The sequence below is a fragment of the Mandrillus leucophaeus genome, unplaced genomic scaffold, assembly GCF_000951045.1.
Source record: "Mandrillus leucophaeus isolate KB7577 unplaced genomic scaffold, Mleu.le_1.0 Scaffold915, whole genome shotgun sequence".
NCBI classification, from domain to species: domain Eukaryota; kingdom Metazoa; phylum Chordata; class Mammalia; order Primates; family Cercopithecidae; genus Mandrillus; species Mandrillus leucophaeus.
The window spans coordinates 477,592-495,356 of record NW_012109975.1 but is presented as its reverse complement, the minus strand read 5'-3'; the positions used below and the strand labels follow the sequence as shown (position 1 = coordinate 495,356).

At 38.7% G+C, this 17,765-nt stretch overlaps 1 protein-coding gene across 3 annotated transcripts in view; it reads right to left on the bottom strand.

Annotated features, from left to right (window-relative positions):
* The window catches only part of NEK10 (NIMA-related kinase 10), a 281,170-nt gene that overhangs the window by 255,115 nt on the left and 8,290 nt on the right, over positions 1 to 17,765 (bottom strand). For 2 of the 3 annotated variants that reach the window (XM_011969857.1, XM_011969859.1), the window contains exons 3-5: positions 7,858 to 7,968; positions 7,513 to 7,573; positions 1,120 to 1,250 (exon numbers count right to left, since the gene is read on the bottom strand). In XM_011969857.1, coding sequence (XP_011825247.1) covers positions 1,120 to 1,250; positions 7,513 to 7,573; positions 7,858 to 7,931 — 266 coding nt within the window. In that variant the 5' untranslated portion in view covers positions 7,932 to 7,968. Of the gene's footprint in view, positions 1 to 1,119; positions 1,251 to 7,512; positions 7,574 to 7,857; positions 7,969 to 11,815; positions 11,950 to 17,765 lie in introns of all 3 variants that reach the window. The other variant, XM_011969858.1, reaches the window with a different exon arrangement.

Sequence of the window (17,765 nt, the reverse complement as noted above, 5' to 3'; positions counted from 1 at the left end):
TGCTGATCTTACAGCTCACCAAAGAGGTTAAGAATACCTCTAAAACATTCTATTTTAAAACTGGAAAAGGATAAGGGATAATAAACAAAATGGTCATATTGCTACCAAATACACGATATGATATTTTTGCACGTAATTAAATAAAACTAATTTTAAGATCTAGGACAAATAAGCTGGAATTCCATGAACATACAACCTCAAAGGAAATGAGTATAACCTTATGTTGCCATGTGTAATGTTCTGCCTTCTGAGTCTTTCAGATGCCATTGGACAGCATGTCCCCATCCTAGTCACCTGAAGGCTGTAATGGTTTCTTAGTACACGGGCACTGGTACTCACCATATGACAATTTTTTAAGTAGTTAAGTGCTCCTCACTAAAAATATGTTTCTAAAATATGAACCCATGAAATGTCATGTAACTTTCCCATACTATTAAATTCATTGTCATAAGATGACAGGGAAACAAAAACAAAATCTAGGCCAAATAAACAAATGATCCTTCTAGAATATTCATATTGATATTTCATGCCGCTCACTATTTACATGGTACTTAGTGCCAAATGACCCAAGCACACTGTAAAACTGAGAGAACCAGCTCCCGAGAGGGGAGTGGCCCACAAGAACGTGGAGCTTTGCAGGGGTCTGCGTGGCAACAGAGATGAACATTACCTGACACTTTCAATGTCAGAGGTGTGCCGCAATGCCTTCAACCGAAAACCTCAGTTGTTTTGACAACCACATACTTTAACCACCACATCTGTTCCCAGCAACGGCTCCTTTTATGCCGTCTCATTACTGGCAAGATCTAGACAGACAAAGATTGGGATAAGCCTAACCAGGTCAATAATCTGGAACCACTTCCTCGTTGAGCAATGCCAAACGCATGTCAGCATAGTGTCCTAAATCTCCCAGGTCAGTTCCACCTGTACCCATTAAACCTGTTATTTACATATTATTTCTGGGAATGGTTTAAGCACTAACTAAAAATATTAAATTAAGAATCTCTATGGTAACTACTAAAGCGGGTTTTTAATTTTAGCTCCTGGGATAAACTTAAATAAAACTGTGAGCTAAGTAGAATAAGTTGTTGAAGACGAAGGAGATGCTGGATTTCTTACCTAAAATTTTCAAGTTCAACAGCTTCTGTGGACTCATGCCACTGACCCCGAGCTCTGTGTCCACCCGCCCTGATGGCGGGCTCAGACTTCGTCATGCTATTTTGGGCACTATTGAAGTTAATGGCTGGAAGCTACAGAAATAGAAGCATAGAGTACATGAGGATCACAATTCAACACGGGATAAAGAAAGTAACAAAATATGGGGAGGATGAGGAGAATGAGTTTTTTCCCAGGCCAATAATTAAGATAACAACCCTTTCAAATGTAAGGGTTTTACAAGATTCAAATCAAGTATCTTTGACTTGAACATCTACCTTACACTGTTTTATTTTTCTTCAAAGCTTGTAACACCACTTATCATATCTGACAGTTATTTATGTACTTTTAGTCTCCCTTGATTGTAATGTCACCTCAACACAAGCAGGAACTTGCCTGTTTTTGTTCAGTGCTATTACCCCAGCACCTAAAACAGATATGGGTCTGGGGTGACACCTGGGCATCAGGAGGTTTTGAAGTTTCTCATGTGATTCAAACGTGCAAGCTGACTAGACAGCTCCTGGATCCAGGTAGAACACTCTGATATAGAGCAGGGTGCCCAAATTGAGAATGAGTCATCATACATTCATTCATTCTTCAATATTTACCAGGTGTACATACTATTTTCCTGGTGTTAGGGATATAACAATAAAGAAGATTCTATCACTTTTAATCAGTCTGAACATCCTGATTACTCAATCATATTTATAAAATACATAAAAATATATTATCAAATTTACCGTAAGTAAAAATGTAACTACAACATCTTGACTATGCTTCCACTTGCAATAATAAATTGTCAGGTTGTCAGTATTCAAATAGTTTCACTTACCAATATTTGTCTATAATTGGGATAACCCTGAGATTTGTTTCTGATACCATAACAAAGTTGAGCATGGTATAGACAAATATCCTATTTTTTCCAAAGTACAAATGAAGGACGTTCTATAATTAGCTAAATTATTACAGATGAGGTAAGCAGAGTATAACAAAACAAAAAAATCCTTTTTCAGTAAATTATTCCATATATATTCCATATATTACCAAACAAAGTTATAATATGTTGCACTTGTTGTCTTATTTCATTGAAGTATTTAATGTAAATCAGCATGAAGACATCATTCCCGGCCAGACGTAGTGGCTCACACCTGTAATCCCAGCACTTTGGGAGGCCGAGGCAGGTGGATCACCAAGGTCAAGAGTTCAAGACCAGCCTGACCAACATGGAGAAACCCTGCCTCTACTAAAAATACTAAATTAGCGAGGTATCGTGGCACATGCCTGTAATCCCAGCTACTCGAGAGACTGAGGCAGGAGAATCACTTGAACCCAGGAGGCAGAGGTTGCAATGAGCCAAGATCGCGCCATTGCACTCCAGCCTGGGCAAAAAAAGTGAAACTCTGTCTCAAAAACTAAAAACAAAAAAAAAAATCATTTCTTTATTCAAAGTGAATATGCCTGACTTTTTATAAGGCCAGGTTACAGAAAAATGGATTATAATAAAGACATTGTTTAATAGTTAACAAAACTAAAATCCTTTTTTATCATTTGCCAGCCACAGTCAAATTTTCAAAGTGTTAATAATAAATCTTCCATCCTGTAAAACTACTTTTCTATCTCAATTCAGTCAGCCAATCTACAACCACCAAAAGACAACAGGCTGAGCCAGCAATGCTTAATGGTTAAGAGAACAAATTCCCTGGCCAGATTCTATGAGTTTAAATCTCCCATTAACTAGCTGCATAATCTTAGAAAATTTACTCAATCTCTCTGTGCATCAGTTTCTGTATCATTAAAATCAAAATAATAATAGTATATAACTCAAGAGTTATGAAAATTGCATGAGTAATTATAAACAGTAATTTATAAAACACTTGCTATGTGTCAAGCATAGTTCTAGTTGCTTTGTACATACTCTTTTAATCCTCATAATTATTCCTATTATACAGATGAATTTTGCTAAATGAATAAAATTTGTCATTACAAATTAGGTGATTTCTGAATATCAACTATTAATCCAAATGATATCTAACATGAAGTAACAGCACGAGCAAATTTTCCCATGTTATACCCAAAATATCATGATACATGGCAAAAAAAGGAGGAGGTTTTCCAGGCCCAAGAGATTCTAAACCCCCTTACCATTAGCACAACTCCTAGAAAAGTTTGCAAGAGACAAATTAGCCAGCACAGAGAAAGCAAGCCCAGGTGACTCCAAGGGAGGAGTGGAAAGCTGCCGCAGCTTGCCACCATTCCCTTTGCAGCAGAGCGGGCGGCCTGTATCAGAAATCAACTCATGGAGAACGGGTAGAGAGATGGATTTGGCATCAATAGTTGCAAAGACCAGGAACTTAATAGTAGGCACCTTGAAGCAAGCAGCACTTCATATGAAAGAAATGTACATTCAGAATCCAGTTCAAAACCCAGAGCCTTTTCTCTTGGGTCCCCAATTTGTCTATCTTCTGTGTGTCTGGTCTTTCCACACCTGGGCATCTGCAGCCTGTTACTCCTGAGCTTGGGTCAGGGTGTGACTTACCCTCCTGGCAAGCACTTGCCCAAGCCTTCCTGGATAGAGCTGTTCACTCCTTGCCTGGTGGCAATACCATGCTTACCTCTCTTTCAAAACATCTCGGGCTCGTAGAATGTATAGCTTACACAACATCCTTTCCCCTTGAATTTGGCCACCCTGAGGGCAGCATCACATCTATTAATCTTTGTGTTCTTAGCACTTCTCACAGAGCTGGGCATATTGTAGGTATTCAGATGTGAAGCTGTGGAACGAATGCTCACTTTGTTCCCAGTCTCTTCGCCAAACTAATTCCTCTGCTAAACCACCTCCAGATAAGTTCATCCATTAATTCAGTGTAGGTGTTGCAGACACATCATACACCAGACGTCGTGTGAGACACCGTATATATACAGTAAGCAGAACAGTCATGGCCTCTGTCTTCAAGGAGCTTGCAGTCCCATGGGTCATGGAGGGGGTTGCAGTCCATGAACCACAATGTCAAGAATGTCGTGTCACTTCTGCTTGCAAACTTCAACGTTCTCTGTTGCTTATGGAATCAAGTCCAGAATTCATAGATGGGCTTTCAGACACTGCACAGTATCTTCCAGCTTTATTTATCCAATAGAAATGTCTAGTCACTCTTTTACTTAAATGCTTGTCATTTTCCTTCCTTTGGATATTTGATTATTTTACTCACTTAACCTAGAATGCCCTTTCCATCAATTCCACCGATGGAAAAACCAGCCTATTTTTTAAGAACCACCTCCTTCCCTGTCATTCAAGCTAAAACTGGCTTCCTATTCCTCAAAAGCTATATCCTCGCTGCATGCACCATTCAACCAGGATGGTGTCTTGCCTCATGCCATAATTATCTGTCCCTACTCCCGCTCTCTCAAAACATAACCACCACCGCCATGCTGTATACGTTTTCTTTCTACAGCATCTATCGAAACCTCCTTCATTTCAAGATAATTAATAAGCCCACAACACATTAATTTTTTTCTTTATTCCATCTTTTTTTTAAAAAATTGCATATAAATTCCGTAGCTTCCTATGGCTCTAAATGTGGAGGAAGAAAAGAATCTGAATTCCAGATCTTAGCAGGTTGCTTCAAGATTGGTGAAAACCTCTGGTGACATCTCCAATCAGCGTTGTAGTTTCACTTTGCCTCAGCAATCCTGGGGCAGTTCTTTTTCTTGAGTTATTGGGTTTTCCTGGATTATGATTATTCTAACCCTGCTTATCTTGAAGGAGGCGTTTCTGCCTCTGTGTGTCTCTGTCTCCAGTTCTGTCACATTATGAGACTGTCCTAGAGATATGCAGAGATACACGGAGTGTAGGTCAGGACAAAGAACAAAGGTAGAACACTGGAACACAATGGACCAATGGTGGAAGCAGCCTGGCTCGTTAGAGATTCAGAGGACGGGCATTCAATTCTTTGCACTCTCTACCCACAAAGTAGATTTCTTCTGTAACTTGAATTTGGCCAGCCTGGTTCATTTGCGAAAAACAGGCCACAACTTGTTAGGGCAGAAATGCAGCTGAGTGGGCCTTAATCACAGGTTTCACTTTTCAAATTGAGTCCTGAAAATCTCAGAGCCAAATATATTGCCCACGTGTATATTTTGTTGAGCATTTCTGCTTGACCCCAACTCTAGTTTGCTCCCAACACTTGTTTTTCTCTTATTTTGCGCCCTGGTTTTAATGTATGACAACCTATCATACTTTCTGTCTCTTTATAAGCTCCTAATGGCTCTTTCCAGAATAAGCAAAGTATAAATAACTGTAACTTGAGTTATTTTCTCCAGTGTCTTCCCTCTCCTATAAATGTCTCCACGTATTTTACCAAAAGGAGAACAGGGTAACATTTCTTATTTCAAAATTACAAATCAATGAAACTTTTATAAACACAATTAAGCATTAATTTTGTAAACCTAAGGACCTTCATTTAATTGACAGTATTTTTATTTTTATTTTGCACCATCTACTTTCTGAATAACTCAAGTATTACAAATATACATTTTTGTACATGTAAAAGATTTTACAAAAATATATGCCATGTAAAGTTGTCCCACAACAGATTGCAAATTTGAAAATTGGTTAAAGGGGGAAAAAAATCACTAAATTAACTTTAAGCCTGCCAGGTGTTATCAAGCAAACAGTGTTGAAAGGGCATATAAGAGATCTAGTCAGCATAAACTTCAAAGTTGGAAAATTAGAGCCAGAAAAAACACATTGCTTTTCGTTTATGTTTTTGTTTGCCCTGGTCAGGAGGTTATACATACTCATGTGGTGACCCAATTCTCAAGTCACAATTCGATTTAGCAAAATCTGGCCAAGAACTCATCATATAGAGTGAATGAGAGGCAAAAGTCAAAGTTGCTGGCATTAGGACATACATGATCTGTCAGGAAATAAGACATGTAAACAAGAGTTTCCAAAGCACAGGAGAAAATAATGCTACAGCATTAAAAGAAGGAGCCTTGGGAAGACAGAGATCACTTCTAGAATGGAAGCTACAAGGAGGTAGTATCATTAGAGTTGGGTCTTGGAAATGGGTGAGATTTTTATAAGAAAGAAATTTAGGAGAAGGAAATAGTAAAAGCAAAAAGTAGAAGTCTTTGATATTATGTTTACATCACAGGACGTACAGTGGGAAAGAATGGGCACTACACTCAAAACTGTATGCCTAGCCATCTTGCTTGCCTCTTTTAAGAAAGGAGGGACTTAATTTTGCAAGTCATTTAACAGGTATCTCAGTAGTTAGAAGCATACACAGCAAAGATGGGGTATCTGGGTTCAGAACTAGACTTCACCAATTAGGAGGCTGTATGATCTTGGGAAAGTCACTTGATTTCTTCGTGCCTGATTCCTTATCTGTAAAAATGGGAGTTGTAATTATTAAGCAGGGTAATGCAGGTAAAGCAGTGGGCACATAGAAAGTGTTCCCTAAATATAAACTATCATTATTTGGCTTTTATATGCCATCAAATCATTTTCCAGTATAAACAAAAAAATGCTGTAGTTCTCGTGTAAATGTGGTCGATATAACAAAAATCATCAGGGTTGGATTACCAAACACATGAGCTCTTAAACAAATTTACTTAAGCAAGAACAATGTAGACTTTAGAGCCAAACTACCAAGGTTCAGGTCCCATCCCTGTCATTTACGAGTTAAGGTGCTAAATACGTGTCTGGTATTTTCATTATTATTAGCATTGCTATGTTGTTCCCCAAGCCTCCCTGGATGGCCTCTAATCTCATGATTTTCCAAAGTGTCACAGGTGCAAAACAAAAATGAAAAGTTTGGAGATAAATTCAAGCAGAAGTACCACTTTTTCTCTAATAAAAACATTACAATGCTACTATAAAAATAGCCAAAATTCACTCCTTGCCCCTCTTTTTGGTGAGGTACATTGTGCAGCAAGCCTCAAGAATGGTACTGTGGCAAGGGGGCAAGATTGGGAAGAGTGAGGGGGGAGGAGGAGAAAAATGTGGTAGAAAGTGCTTTGAAAAAAAGTTTCCCTAAAGCTTGGAAAGCCAAATGTTGGCCATTCAGTAAAAGAGTATGCAGTCTGTTTACAGACCGAAGAGGAAAGGGTTTGCTAAGTAGGACACAGGGTGACAAGCATAGGCTAAAGCAGGGCCTGGCCTGAGAGAAGAATGTGGATGCTAAGTCTTGGCAGAGCCTGAATCAGGTGTCAGAGAAACAGCCAGATGAAGAAAGAGCAAAAATGTGAATGAGCAAAGAAAAGCAGACATATCATTCATAGAGATGTTAAATGGAGTCCTTTGGAAACATATGAGTTTTCTTTTATTACCACATGAACCTTCTTTGTAAACACTACCTGTTGTTTGCTTGATTGGACGTTCAAAAGGCACCGAAGTCTTTTGAGATCTGAATAGTCCCTAGGAGAAAGAATAACACAATGTGAACCCACAGAAGGCTCCAGGTGAACAAGATTGTATTACTCACTGATGGCATTGCCACTTGGAGGCCTGCTTTTATCAACTGGAACGTATACACACACTAAACATTTTCTTTAGAATGCTAGAAATGACCAAACGTTTCAGTAAACACTATAACTGAATAGTAGTTGTCAAGAGTCTTCTCTGTTTCTCAAAAAGCCATTAAATCTGTTCAGTAACCACTGCCTGAGTTAATAATTAGCAAACGCTCAGTAGGGAGTTACCTGGTGGTGATTTCTTGCTGTTTTTTATCAGTTGATTTTTCTGTGGTCTTCACCTTTTTGTCTTGATCAGGCATTGTAAAACATCAACGCCCCAGAATTAACATCGCATTCCTTTCAAATTAAACCAGAGGGAAAATTTTAGTTGGGTTGTATGCACCAAAATTTTCTCAGTTAATACAGACAAAACCCACTTATAACATCTATTTAAACATGGAACACCTAGATTCAGTTCTAATACAATAATAAACATGTTAATATGAATACCATTTACTAGTTATCATTCAAAGGACATTGGGAACATTTAGGGCATGCTTTACCCTCACTCAGAAGGTAAGTATGGGTATGTCAATAGACAAAGAACAATTGGTTTGCTTTTATTTTTCTTAATCAATTTCTAATGCAATTATTTTAGTTTTCAGAATAGAAATAGAAAGTTGAAGATGCCCATATTTTCAATTACATAACAAATACAAAATTAAGTGTGTACTATGGGTTTAATTTGACTGGATGTAAAATTTTCCAACTAGGCTTCAATGCCACAGTTTGACTTCAATGTGTTGTTCAGGCATGAAAAAGTATGCATTATTGTCTTATAATAGCACGCTTCAATGTATTGTGAAATCTATGGTCAAAATCCAAGTGTTTCAGAAGTATTTAGAGGCAAAAGGAATGTACCAATGGGCATTTCACGTCCACTGAATCTAGTGAAATTTAATTTTGTGAAATGCTCAAAGACAGTTTAAGGATTTAAAAATGATTTTCCCATTATATTTGTCATATTTTTGACAAATAATTGGGCTACAATTAAGAGCCAGAGACCAAGTCTCTCAGCACAGGAGCACAACAATAAAAGGTCCAATATTAACACTTTAGGATTGCACCTAGGATATAACACCACCTCTTTCATTCAACAAATATTTATTGACCCTTTTCTATGCCCGCGCTCAGACTGACAACTGCTAAAAGGTTAAGGAAGCTATTACAGGTATGCGTTTCCACCACAAGCAAAAAAACAAACAAAAACCCACTCACAAACTTTGAAACATGTTTGTGAGGTGTTCAGGTAGCGATTTAGCATCTATTTTTACTCTAAAAGAAAGGAAGAGAAGGGAGAAGGGAGAGAAGGGGAGGTAAAAAGAATGGAGGATCTTAGTTAGTGTTTAAAAGCAAAAGATGCAAGTGTTTTTAATATGCAAATACAAAAATGTCCCATAAGTTCTAAATTAAATGGAAATCCATTCAAATTAATAGAATCTAACTTTACTCTTCCCTCAAAGACACAAGAAAAACTCTACATAGCCACATTGTCCTGCTGTTGGCTTCAAATTCCTGCTCAAACTATAGCTACAGACTGTTTTAGAAGCAAAAATTGAAGCCACAATGACAAGCACGAGAGAGCCTATAGAAAAGCTCACAGGCTGCTTCTGCTAGAATGGGATCGCATTTACCACTATCGAACTCGCTAAACACCCTGTCTTATTCTCTTGCTTAATTTCCGTAATTGTATTGACCAAGTGTGTGAACAGGAAATAATGATCTAATCGTTATATCTGTTTGAGATCAGCATGTACTCTACGAGCTGGAAGGCTGAATATAGATGACTCCTTGGAAATCTTTCACTTAATTAAACAGTAAACAAATTCACCAGTATCAGCAAAAACAGACAATTGCCTTTAGGATAAAAAACAAAATCCTTTCCATTTAACGGCTGCTCAAACGGAGATATTCTGAAAAAAAAAAGCTTTGAGAAGTTGGGAATGCTTTAAAATGCTTAACCTAATCCCATTTTAAATTAACAAAAATGATTACATTATACTAATGTCTATACTATAAAACAAAATGGGAGATGGGGGAAGGAAGGGCAGTTGATATGTTAAGTCAAGTTGCCCAAAGGCAGACAATGTATTAAGAAAGCATTCCCAATAGAGGTCAGGTAAGGGTGCTAACGCAAAAGCTCTCTGGAGGGTAGCTTCAGTCTAAGTCCATGGAGGAATGCTGCAGTGTAGATTAGTACTCAGAGTTGTCTAAACTGAGAGAAGTGAAAGCCTGGCTCTCATGTTCCTGTAGCCTTCAGTCATAACTCCCCAGGCACTCCTCTCTTGTGGTAGTGACTCCAAGTCACTTACAGGCAGTCCTCTAAAAAAGACATAGAGAATCTAGCTGTTACAGCAGAACACTGACGCCAATACCAGGATACACAGTCCCAAGGAATGGGGGAGGCTCCGGGTAGAGTGCCCACATACATCCACTACAATCACCGACTGCATGTGGAAGAGCTGTGGATAATGAAGGTAAAGTATCTTTGCTATGGATACAAACTAAGCAGCGCCTACTGCATTAGTTTCCAACTACTGAGTTGAATTTCCCTCTTTCTTTGCTTGACCTCGCCAGATGTTGGCATGATCTCGTGTCCTAGCAGCTCAGTCCTTGGTCCTCTTCCCTTCTCTATCTGCCCCCTCTCCCAAGAATCTCTTGCAGTCTCATGGTTTTACACACCATCAGCAATTATAAATTTATATGTTCAGCCCTAACCCCATTCTGACCTCCTAAATTCACAAAGTCACCATATGGATGCCTAATGAGCATCCCAAATTTCACATACCCTAAACAGAACTCTTGACCCCCACCCCCAGGACCAAATGCCCCTAGTGCTCCCCATCTTGGTACCTGGTACCACACTGGCGCTCTAGACAAAAGTTCAGGGGACATTCTTGGCTCCTCTCTTTCCTCTACCTCCCATATTCAAGCCACCAGCAAAACTAGTTAGCTTTCCCTTCTTTCCACTCCTAGTGCTATCACCCTACTCCAAGCCACCATCTTCTCTGCCTGGATGACTGCCACAACCCCCTCAACAGTCTCTCTGCTTCCACCCTTGCTCCTCTACATCCCCAGGGAATGCTTTAAAATGTAAATCAGATCATACCACTCTGTGGCTTACAACCTTCCTGTGGCCTGCTATTGGACTTGGCTTCCAATCATGACTTTCACTGCGCTGAGCTTGCCTCCTCCCCTCTCTCCCTTGCTTCCTACACTTCAGCCATGTTGGCTTTCTAGAGAGAAACATGAACCCAAAAACATGCCAACTGCTATGGTTTGAATGTCTATCCTCTCCAAAATTCATGTTGAAATTTAATTGCCACTAAAACAGTAGGACCTTTGAGAGATAACTGAGTCATGATTCTGTCCTCATGAGTGGGTTTAGTGCATTTTACAAAGGGCTTTCAGGAATGAGTTCTCTCTCTTTGCTCTTCTGCCATGTAAGAAAAAGTGTGACTCCCTTCCAGAGAAAGCAGTGTTCAAGGTGCCATCTTGGAAGCAGGGACTGGACACTTACCAGACACCAAGCCTACTAGCACCTTGATCTTGGACTTCCCAGCCTCCAGAACTGTTCTTTATAAATTACCTAGTCTGCCAGGCATGATGGCTTACACCTGTATTCCTAACACCTTGGGAGGCTGAAGCGGGAGGATCGCTTGAAGGTCAAGAGTTTGAAACCACCCTGGACAACATACCAAGACTCCATCTCTACAAAAAACTTAAAAATAAGCCAAGTGTGGTGGTGTGTACCTGTAGTGCAAGCTTCAAGAAGCTAAGGCAGGAGGATTGCTTGAGCCCAGGATGTTGAGACTGCAGTGAGCCCTCATGGTGTTACTGCGTTCCAGCCTGAGCAACAGCACAAGATCCTGTCTCTTAAAAAGAAATGAATAAATAAATACCCCAGTCTGTATTATTCTATCATAGCAGCACAAAACAGACTAAAACCACTTGTACCCATGAACATGCCAACTATATTCTTGCCTTAAAGCCTTGGCACTTTCTGCCTGCTTGCTGTTCTTTTCCCATAATCTCACGCTGGCTTCTCCATATCCTTTGGGTTTCAGGTCAGATGTGCTCTCCTAAGTGGGGGCTCCTCTGATGAATCTCTGTGACATATTCACCCCCACATACTCATACTTACCACAGCACTCTGTTTTCTTTCCTTCTGGAGTTCATCAACATTGGAAATCCTCTTGTCCATTTATTGATTCCCTTGAACTAGCTTATAAGCCTCCTATGGCAGGGACTGTGTCTGTTTCATCCACAAATATGTCCCTGACACATAGAAGAGCACATAGTGCATGACACAGTGTAAGCATGGTATAAGCCCTCAAAAAATAGATATCACAATCTGTAAGGAGTGATTTATTTTGTGGGTTATTTGCTTTTAACAGTTACTTATTTTAAGGTTTAGAACCTCCTCTGACATCCCAAGTCTGGTGCTCCTTCTCGATGCCCCCTGAGCAGCCTATACTCCCCACATATTATTATTATTATTATGCGATAATCAGGAAATTCCAATATCAAATGTATAGGTTTGCTCTGGGAGATTCTGATGTTACAATTGCCTGATTACCACAGAAGGCCAGGAATTGGGCTTCCATTATTCACCACAGAATGGCGAATGGTCGGCAAAAAATATTTATTGAATGCAATGCCTAATAAATGGATGAATGGATAAAAGGATTATTTTTAAAGAAACCTGTGTCATTACTCTTTTAGGTCAACAAATTGCTCATAAAGCTCTTTGATAAATAAAATCAACTGATGAGCATTTGTGATGTTGTAATAATCCTGAGCACATTCAGGAATTATTCAGTCATTGGAGGAAACTTAAGAGTTCTATATAAGAAAATATGCATCGCTGTGCTTCTGAAACTATCTGTAATAAAGAACTCTTTTTAATTTCCAATCTTTTATGGACTGATACTTTTGGTTCAAATCCTGTTCAGTGAGACCATTCCACTGGTGATGTGCCCACGCTGCCATGGCAATGCTGAAGTGCTGTAAATATTTCTAAATTCTTACTCTCAATTTCTGTCTTTATCTGCTCATGGACCAGTAACACACCAGTCTGAATATCACCTTAATAGCACTGGTCTGAATTATTAAAGTCTATCTTTTTAAGTAACAAAACTGTTTTCACAGCAACCCTAGATGAATCTCTAACTGAGAACCACAGCCCTAAGTACAGAATTCTGAGGGGACTAACCCAGGAATTGACAATTCCTTGACAACCAGGAGAGGGCGAGAGTGAGGCTGGGAAAGGAGAACTGTGGCCAAGCAGTTAAAGCTCAAGGTGGACTCTCCACTTAAAACCAAAGCAATCTTATTTCTCTGGGGTTCTGCGTACAGCTTCATTAGAGAAAAGGATTCTATTGCTAAAAATAAAAATAGAAAACCACTGATTCTCTAACACTTATTTTACCAGTGATGTTAGGCCAAAAACGTTTGCTTTTTATAAAAACTTTTGGCCTTATCTGTAAAATAAGTGTTAGAGAATTTGCTAAACAAACACTTGTACCTATATGGGTTTTTCTTCCATTCTAATGAGATGGTGGAAATTTAGTTTGTTATTTTTTTATATAGGGAGTAGTCACAGTAGTGAAAGATTATATATAAAAACCAAAGGCCTGCTACTTTAAAAACAGAAACTTTCAGTGTCTTTGCTTTTTTTGTACACCTCACTCATGGGACCTGAACACCATCTCAGATGGGAGAGAAGAGATCTTTCCAAACCTCAGGGGACAGCCCATGGGTTTGGTGCTTACAGCCCTAGACAAGTACAGATATAATCACAGTTATGATTCATTTTTGAATTTTTAAATCCATTTTTTAAAAGAAACGCTTACAAGTAACTTCTGTCCTCTATTGTTTGAAATTTGGGTTAATGCTAAAGAAGTCCCCAGAGATGCGCCTCATTTGCTCGTGATGTCTTGGTAACTGCTGAGTAAACACATATGACAGAGAAAGAAACACATGCCATGGCAAAATTACCTAACTGACTGTAATTAATTTAAATTGTGCAATATTAACCTACTAACTAAATAACATAGGGAGTATTTGTGATATGGCTTTCAGATCTCTACCCAGAAACCCGTTTCTATTCCATGGTTGCCTTAGCTACTCAAAAGATCCTCAGGTGGCCTCATCTTTACTAAATATAAAACAGAGTCATTTGAATCATTATGGTAAATCGCCCACAAATCCACAAATATCTTTTTTTTTTTCCTACTAATCGCTTACGTTGCATCTTTGTAAATACTCCATTTTATTTACCACAATTACTAATGGTTAAAAACAAAACTTACAAGGTAATAACAGGCCAGGGAGTGGTGGCTCGTGCCTGTAATCCCAGCACTTTGGGAGGCCAAGGCAGGTAGATCACCCGAGGTCAGAAGTTCGAGACCAGCCTGACCAACATGGTGAAACCCCGTCTCTACTAAAAACACAAAAATTAGCCAGGTGTGGTGGTGCACGCCTGTAGTCCCAGTTATTCAGGAGGCTGAGGGAGGAGAATCACTTGAACCCGGAAGGCAGAGGTTGCAGTGAGCTGAGATCATGCCACTGCACTCCAGCCTGGGCAACGGAGTGAGACTCTGTCTCAAAAAAACAAAAAAAACAATCAATCAATCAATTAAAAAGTAATAACAGTGAAAATACATCAGACTAAAGTTAATTACCACTTTGGCTTGTCAGGTTTATTATTTTGAAAAAAGCACTAAAATAAACTGCAATGAACCCTACCACAAAAGGAAGTTAGAACTTCCTGTACTGACAAGAAGTCTCTATTTCTTCTGACGAATAATGATTAACCTTTCATTTTAGATGACAAGTTAGAGTTCTGCCTGTTTTCAAAGCGACATATTACAATACTTTAGAGAACTTTCAGCCCCGTAACTAACTAGAAGTACAAAATGGAAAACCATTTCTCTAATTCCTTTACTGTAGATATTTTTCTAAAAGTTCCTCTAATAGTGATTCTCTGAGAAAGGTAGTTAAAATAAGATAAAAATTCGCATAGAGCAGCCAGAGATAAGACAAACATGTTAAAATGCACTGGTTAAATGTTTAGTTCTCAGTTTTGATGACTGTAACATGGCGATGGCAAATGTCAACATTAAGGGAAGCTGAGTGAAGGGTATACGGGAATTCTGTGCTGTTTTTGCAGTTTTTATGTTAAGTCTAAAATTATTTCAAAATACACTCTTAAAATGTATTTACAACTTCAGCAGTTTATGTAGTTAAAGTGCTTTGAGAATAAATAAACGATTTTCTTTTTGCAAAGAATATTTGCACTAAATCTCACAAATATATAGTGCTTGGACTTTTCAAATTATGTATGCTTTAGAACATTATAAATCCTCCACAGAAAATGTCAAGTTAAATTGGTCAAATTGCTGGAAAATAAACAAATACACACACATTTTCAAAATAAGGTGAGCAAAAAGTTGAGGAAATCCTGTAAGAAACATAACTTGCTAATACCCATTACAGTTTAGAAAGGACATCTGGTTCTCTAGTCTAAACTGTTGTCTTGATTTTATCCCTTATATTACATTGTTATTGTTCTTCAATGGAAACTATATGTGGAGTTAGCAGAAAAGAGACAGCTATGACAAGAATAAACCTCAGAGAACATGCAGTACCAGGGTGTCTAACGCCATCCTGGCCCAAGAACAGAATGTAAATGAATGAAGACAGGTGTAGAGAGTGGTAGAGCTTTGGTCACACCTGAGAAGGCACCTTCTCCCAGAGGGATTCAAAAGCACATTAAAAATGAAGCAAAACATGACAAGACACTTGCACAAGATAATAAAACACATCTACAGGTCACCAGTTGCAGACCATAATTCAGCTCCTTTCTACTAGAGGAGGAAATTAAGACCCAGAGAGGAAACATGTGTCAAAGGCCACACAGCATCTTTAGGAGTAGAAGGAGAACAAAGCCCACTTCACCTTCAGGATCTAAATCTTCATGGAAAACTCTAAGGCAGATGGGAAAAAGAGAACTTGTTGACATTGGCCCTTAGCCAAGGGCAGAGGGTGATATAATAACAACTGATGTTTGCATAACTTCACCTCCTGGACCCTGGGGTGCTTGCAAACATCCATTCATTCATCCTGGTTCACTCATGTGAAATATGTAGGTGGTGTATTTTAATCATCATAGAGTGGTAAACAAAGACACAGTTGGTACAGAATCTCCAAGGGCAGGAGTGTGTCGCCAGCTAAGGACAAGCATCGTTATTACGGCCTTGCTCCTGAGTCAGTACACTTGCCACCTTCCTTGTGCAAAAAGTCAATACTTTAAGCACTTTTTGTAAACAAGCACCTGGGGATAAAAAGAACCAAGAATTCCAATAGTATTCTAACCCTTTCCCACTTAATCCTCCAGATAGTTACTGACCACCTGCTATGATGATGGACACTCCTTTAAGTGCTGACTTTCATTTTCCTCTGGCTAATACTGACCCAAGTTGGTCTGAGTGCTGCTCCAAAATTAACTAGAATATGTGACAACAGATACCACTACAACCTCCCTATTTTCTGATTTATTCTCATTCCAACTCATATCTTTTATTGTAAAGGGAAATCTGCAGATATTAATGTAGATTCTATGGATCCCCTCCATTGTCATTGCATAATGGTATTTGTGGTATGCTGTGTCTGTGCCTTGTATAGCTGCTACAGCATCCAATTCTACTCATCATATAGTTTACAATGTGCCTGTGTTCGAGCAAATGAACCTGAGACTCACATATTAAGTAGTGATATTGAAAAGAGGGAAAAAGGTCCAGATGATGTGAAGGAAGAATGTATATTAACCCATCAACAAAAATAACTAAAGTAGCACACTAAATTTCTCTTTTCTCATTGACCCCAAATATAATAAGAGTATATTCTATTTCCTGATTTTGTGAGAAACAGAAAAGTGAGAATTATATTTATTCATTACTCCAAGAAATATTTATTGAGTCCATAGTATATGCCAGGCACTGAGGATACAACACTGAATAAGGCATGATCCATAATGTCTTCTAATAAAATAGTTAACCAACATTGTAATAAATGATAAAGTAAGTACAGATTCAACCCAAACCCCTAGAACTTTCACAAGTGAAGAGAAGACTGAATCAACAAATTGAGGTTCATATGTTCAGTGGCGCTGCAAAAACTAGAAGTACTTTCTGAGCTATAAAATAAAATTGAATTTCATCTAATAACATTTTATTTCAAGTGCATTTTATTATTTACTGTGCTCTGACTGTGCACAAGACGCCACTGGACACTGCAAAAAAAAAAAATCTCTTTACAATCCAATGTGTGTGGGAAATCATAAATATGTAGGGTAAAGCATATGAAACTGCTGATAATGTCTCTTTGTAAAAGAAGACTTTTTTTTAATGGTTCAGGCAAATACAATGGATTAAATAAGAACACTAGAAATGTCAAAAAGCAGAAAAAAAAACTGTTGGAATGAGATTATAAACTGAATGAAATCGGAGGAAAGATCATAGAAAGACTTTGTGAACTGCAAACTTGAAGAAGGTCCAGAAAGATGGGCAGGGGGTTGAACAACAGGCCTGGCCAGTGAGTACAGGGATGCAGGCAAGATCCTGAAAGTGGCTTGAGGAGACAGTGAGTAGATGAGTTGAGCTGGAGCTGAAGGATCTGGAAGAAGGCGAGTGTTGGGAAAAGGAGTGAGTGGCAGCCTTCAGCCTGTAAGCCAACTTATGGAACTCCTAATGGCTAAGGAGTTTGGAAGCAATGCTATTCTCTTTGGAAGTGTAAAACATCTATATGCGGATCATTCAGTTTATCATCACATTCCACTAATCTTTGGCCAACTCTTTTGGATAAAGAGGAATTGACCTGAGGTAATGTTAGAGTGTTCATGGAATTCAAAGAACATTACATTAAGTAGCAGGAACACCAGAGGTAATTATATGAGGCAAGGAGAGTGCAAACATATTAGGTGGGCACAAAAGTAATTGCAGTTTTTAGAAATGGGGAAAGGATTCCCTATTTAATAAATGATGCTGGGAAAACTGGCTAGCCATATATCGAAAGCTGAAACTGGATCCCTT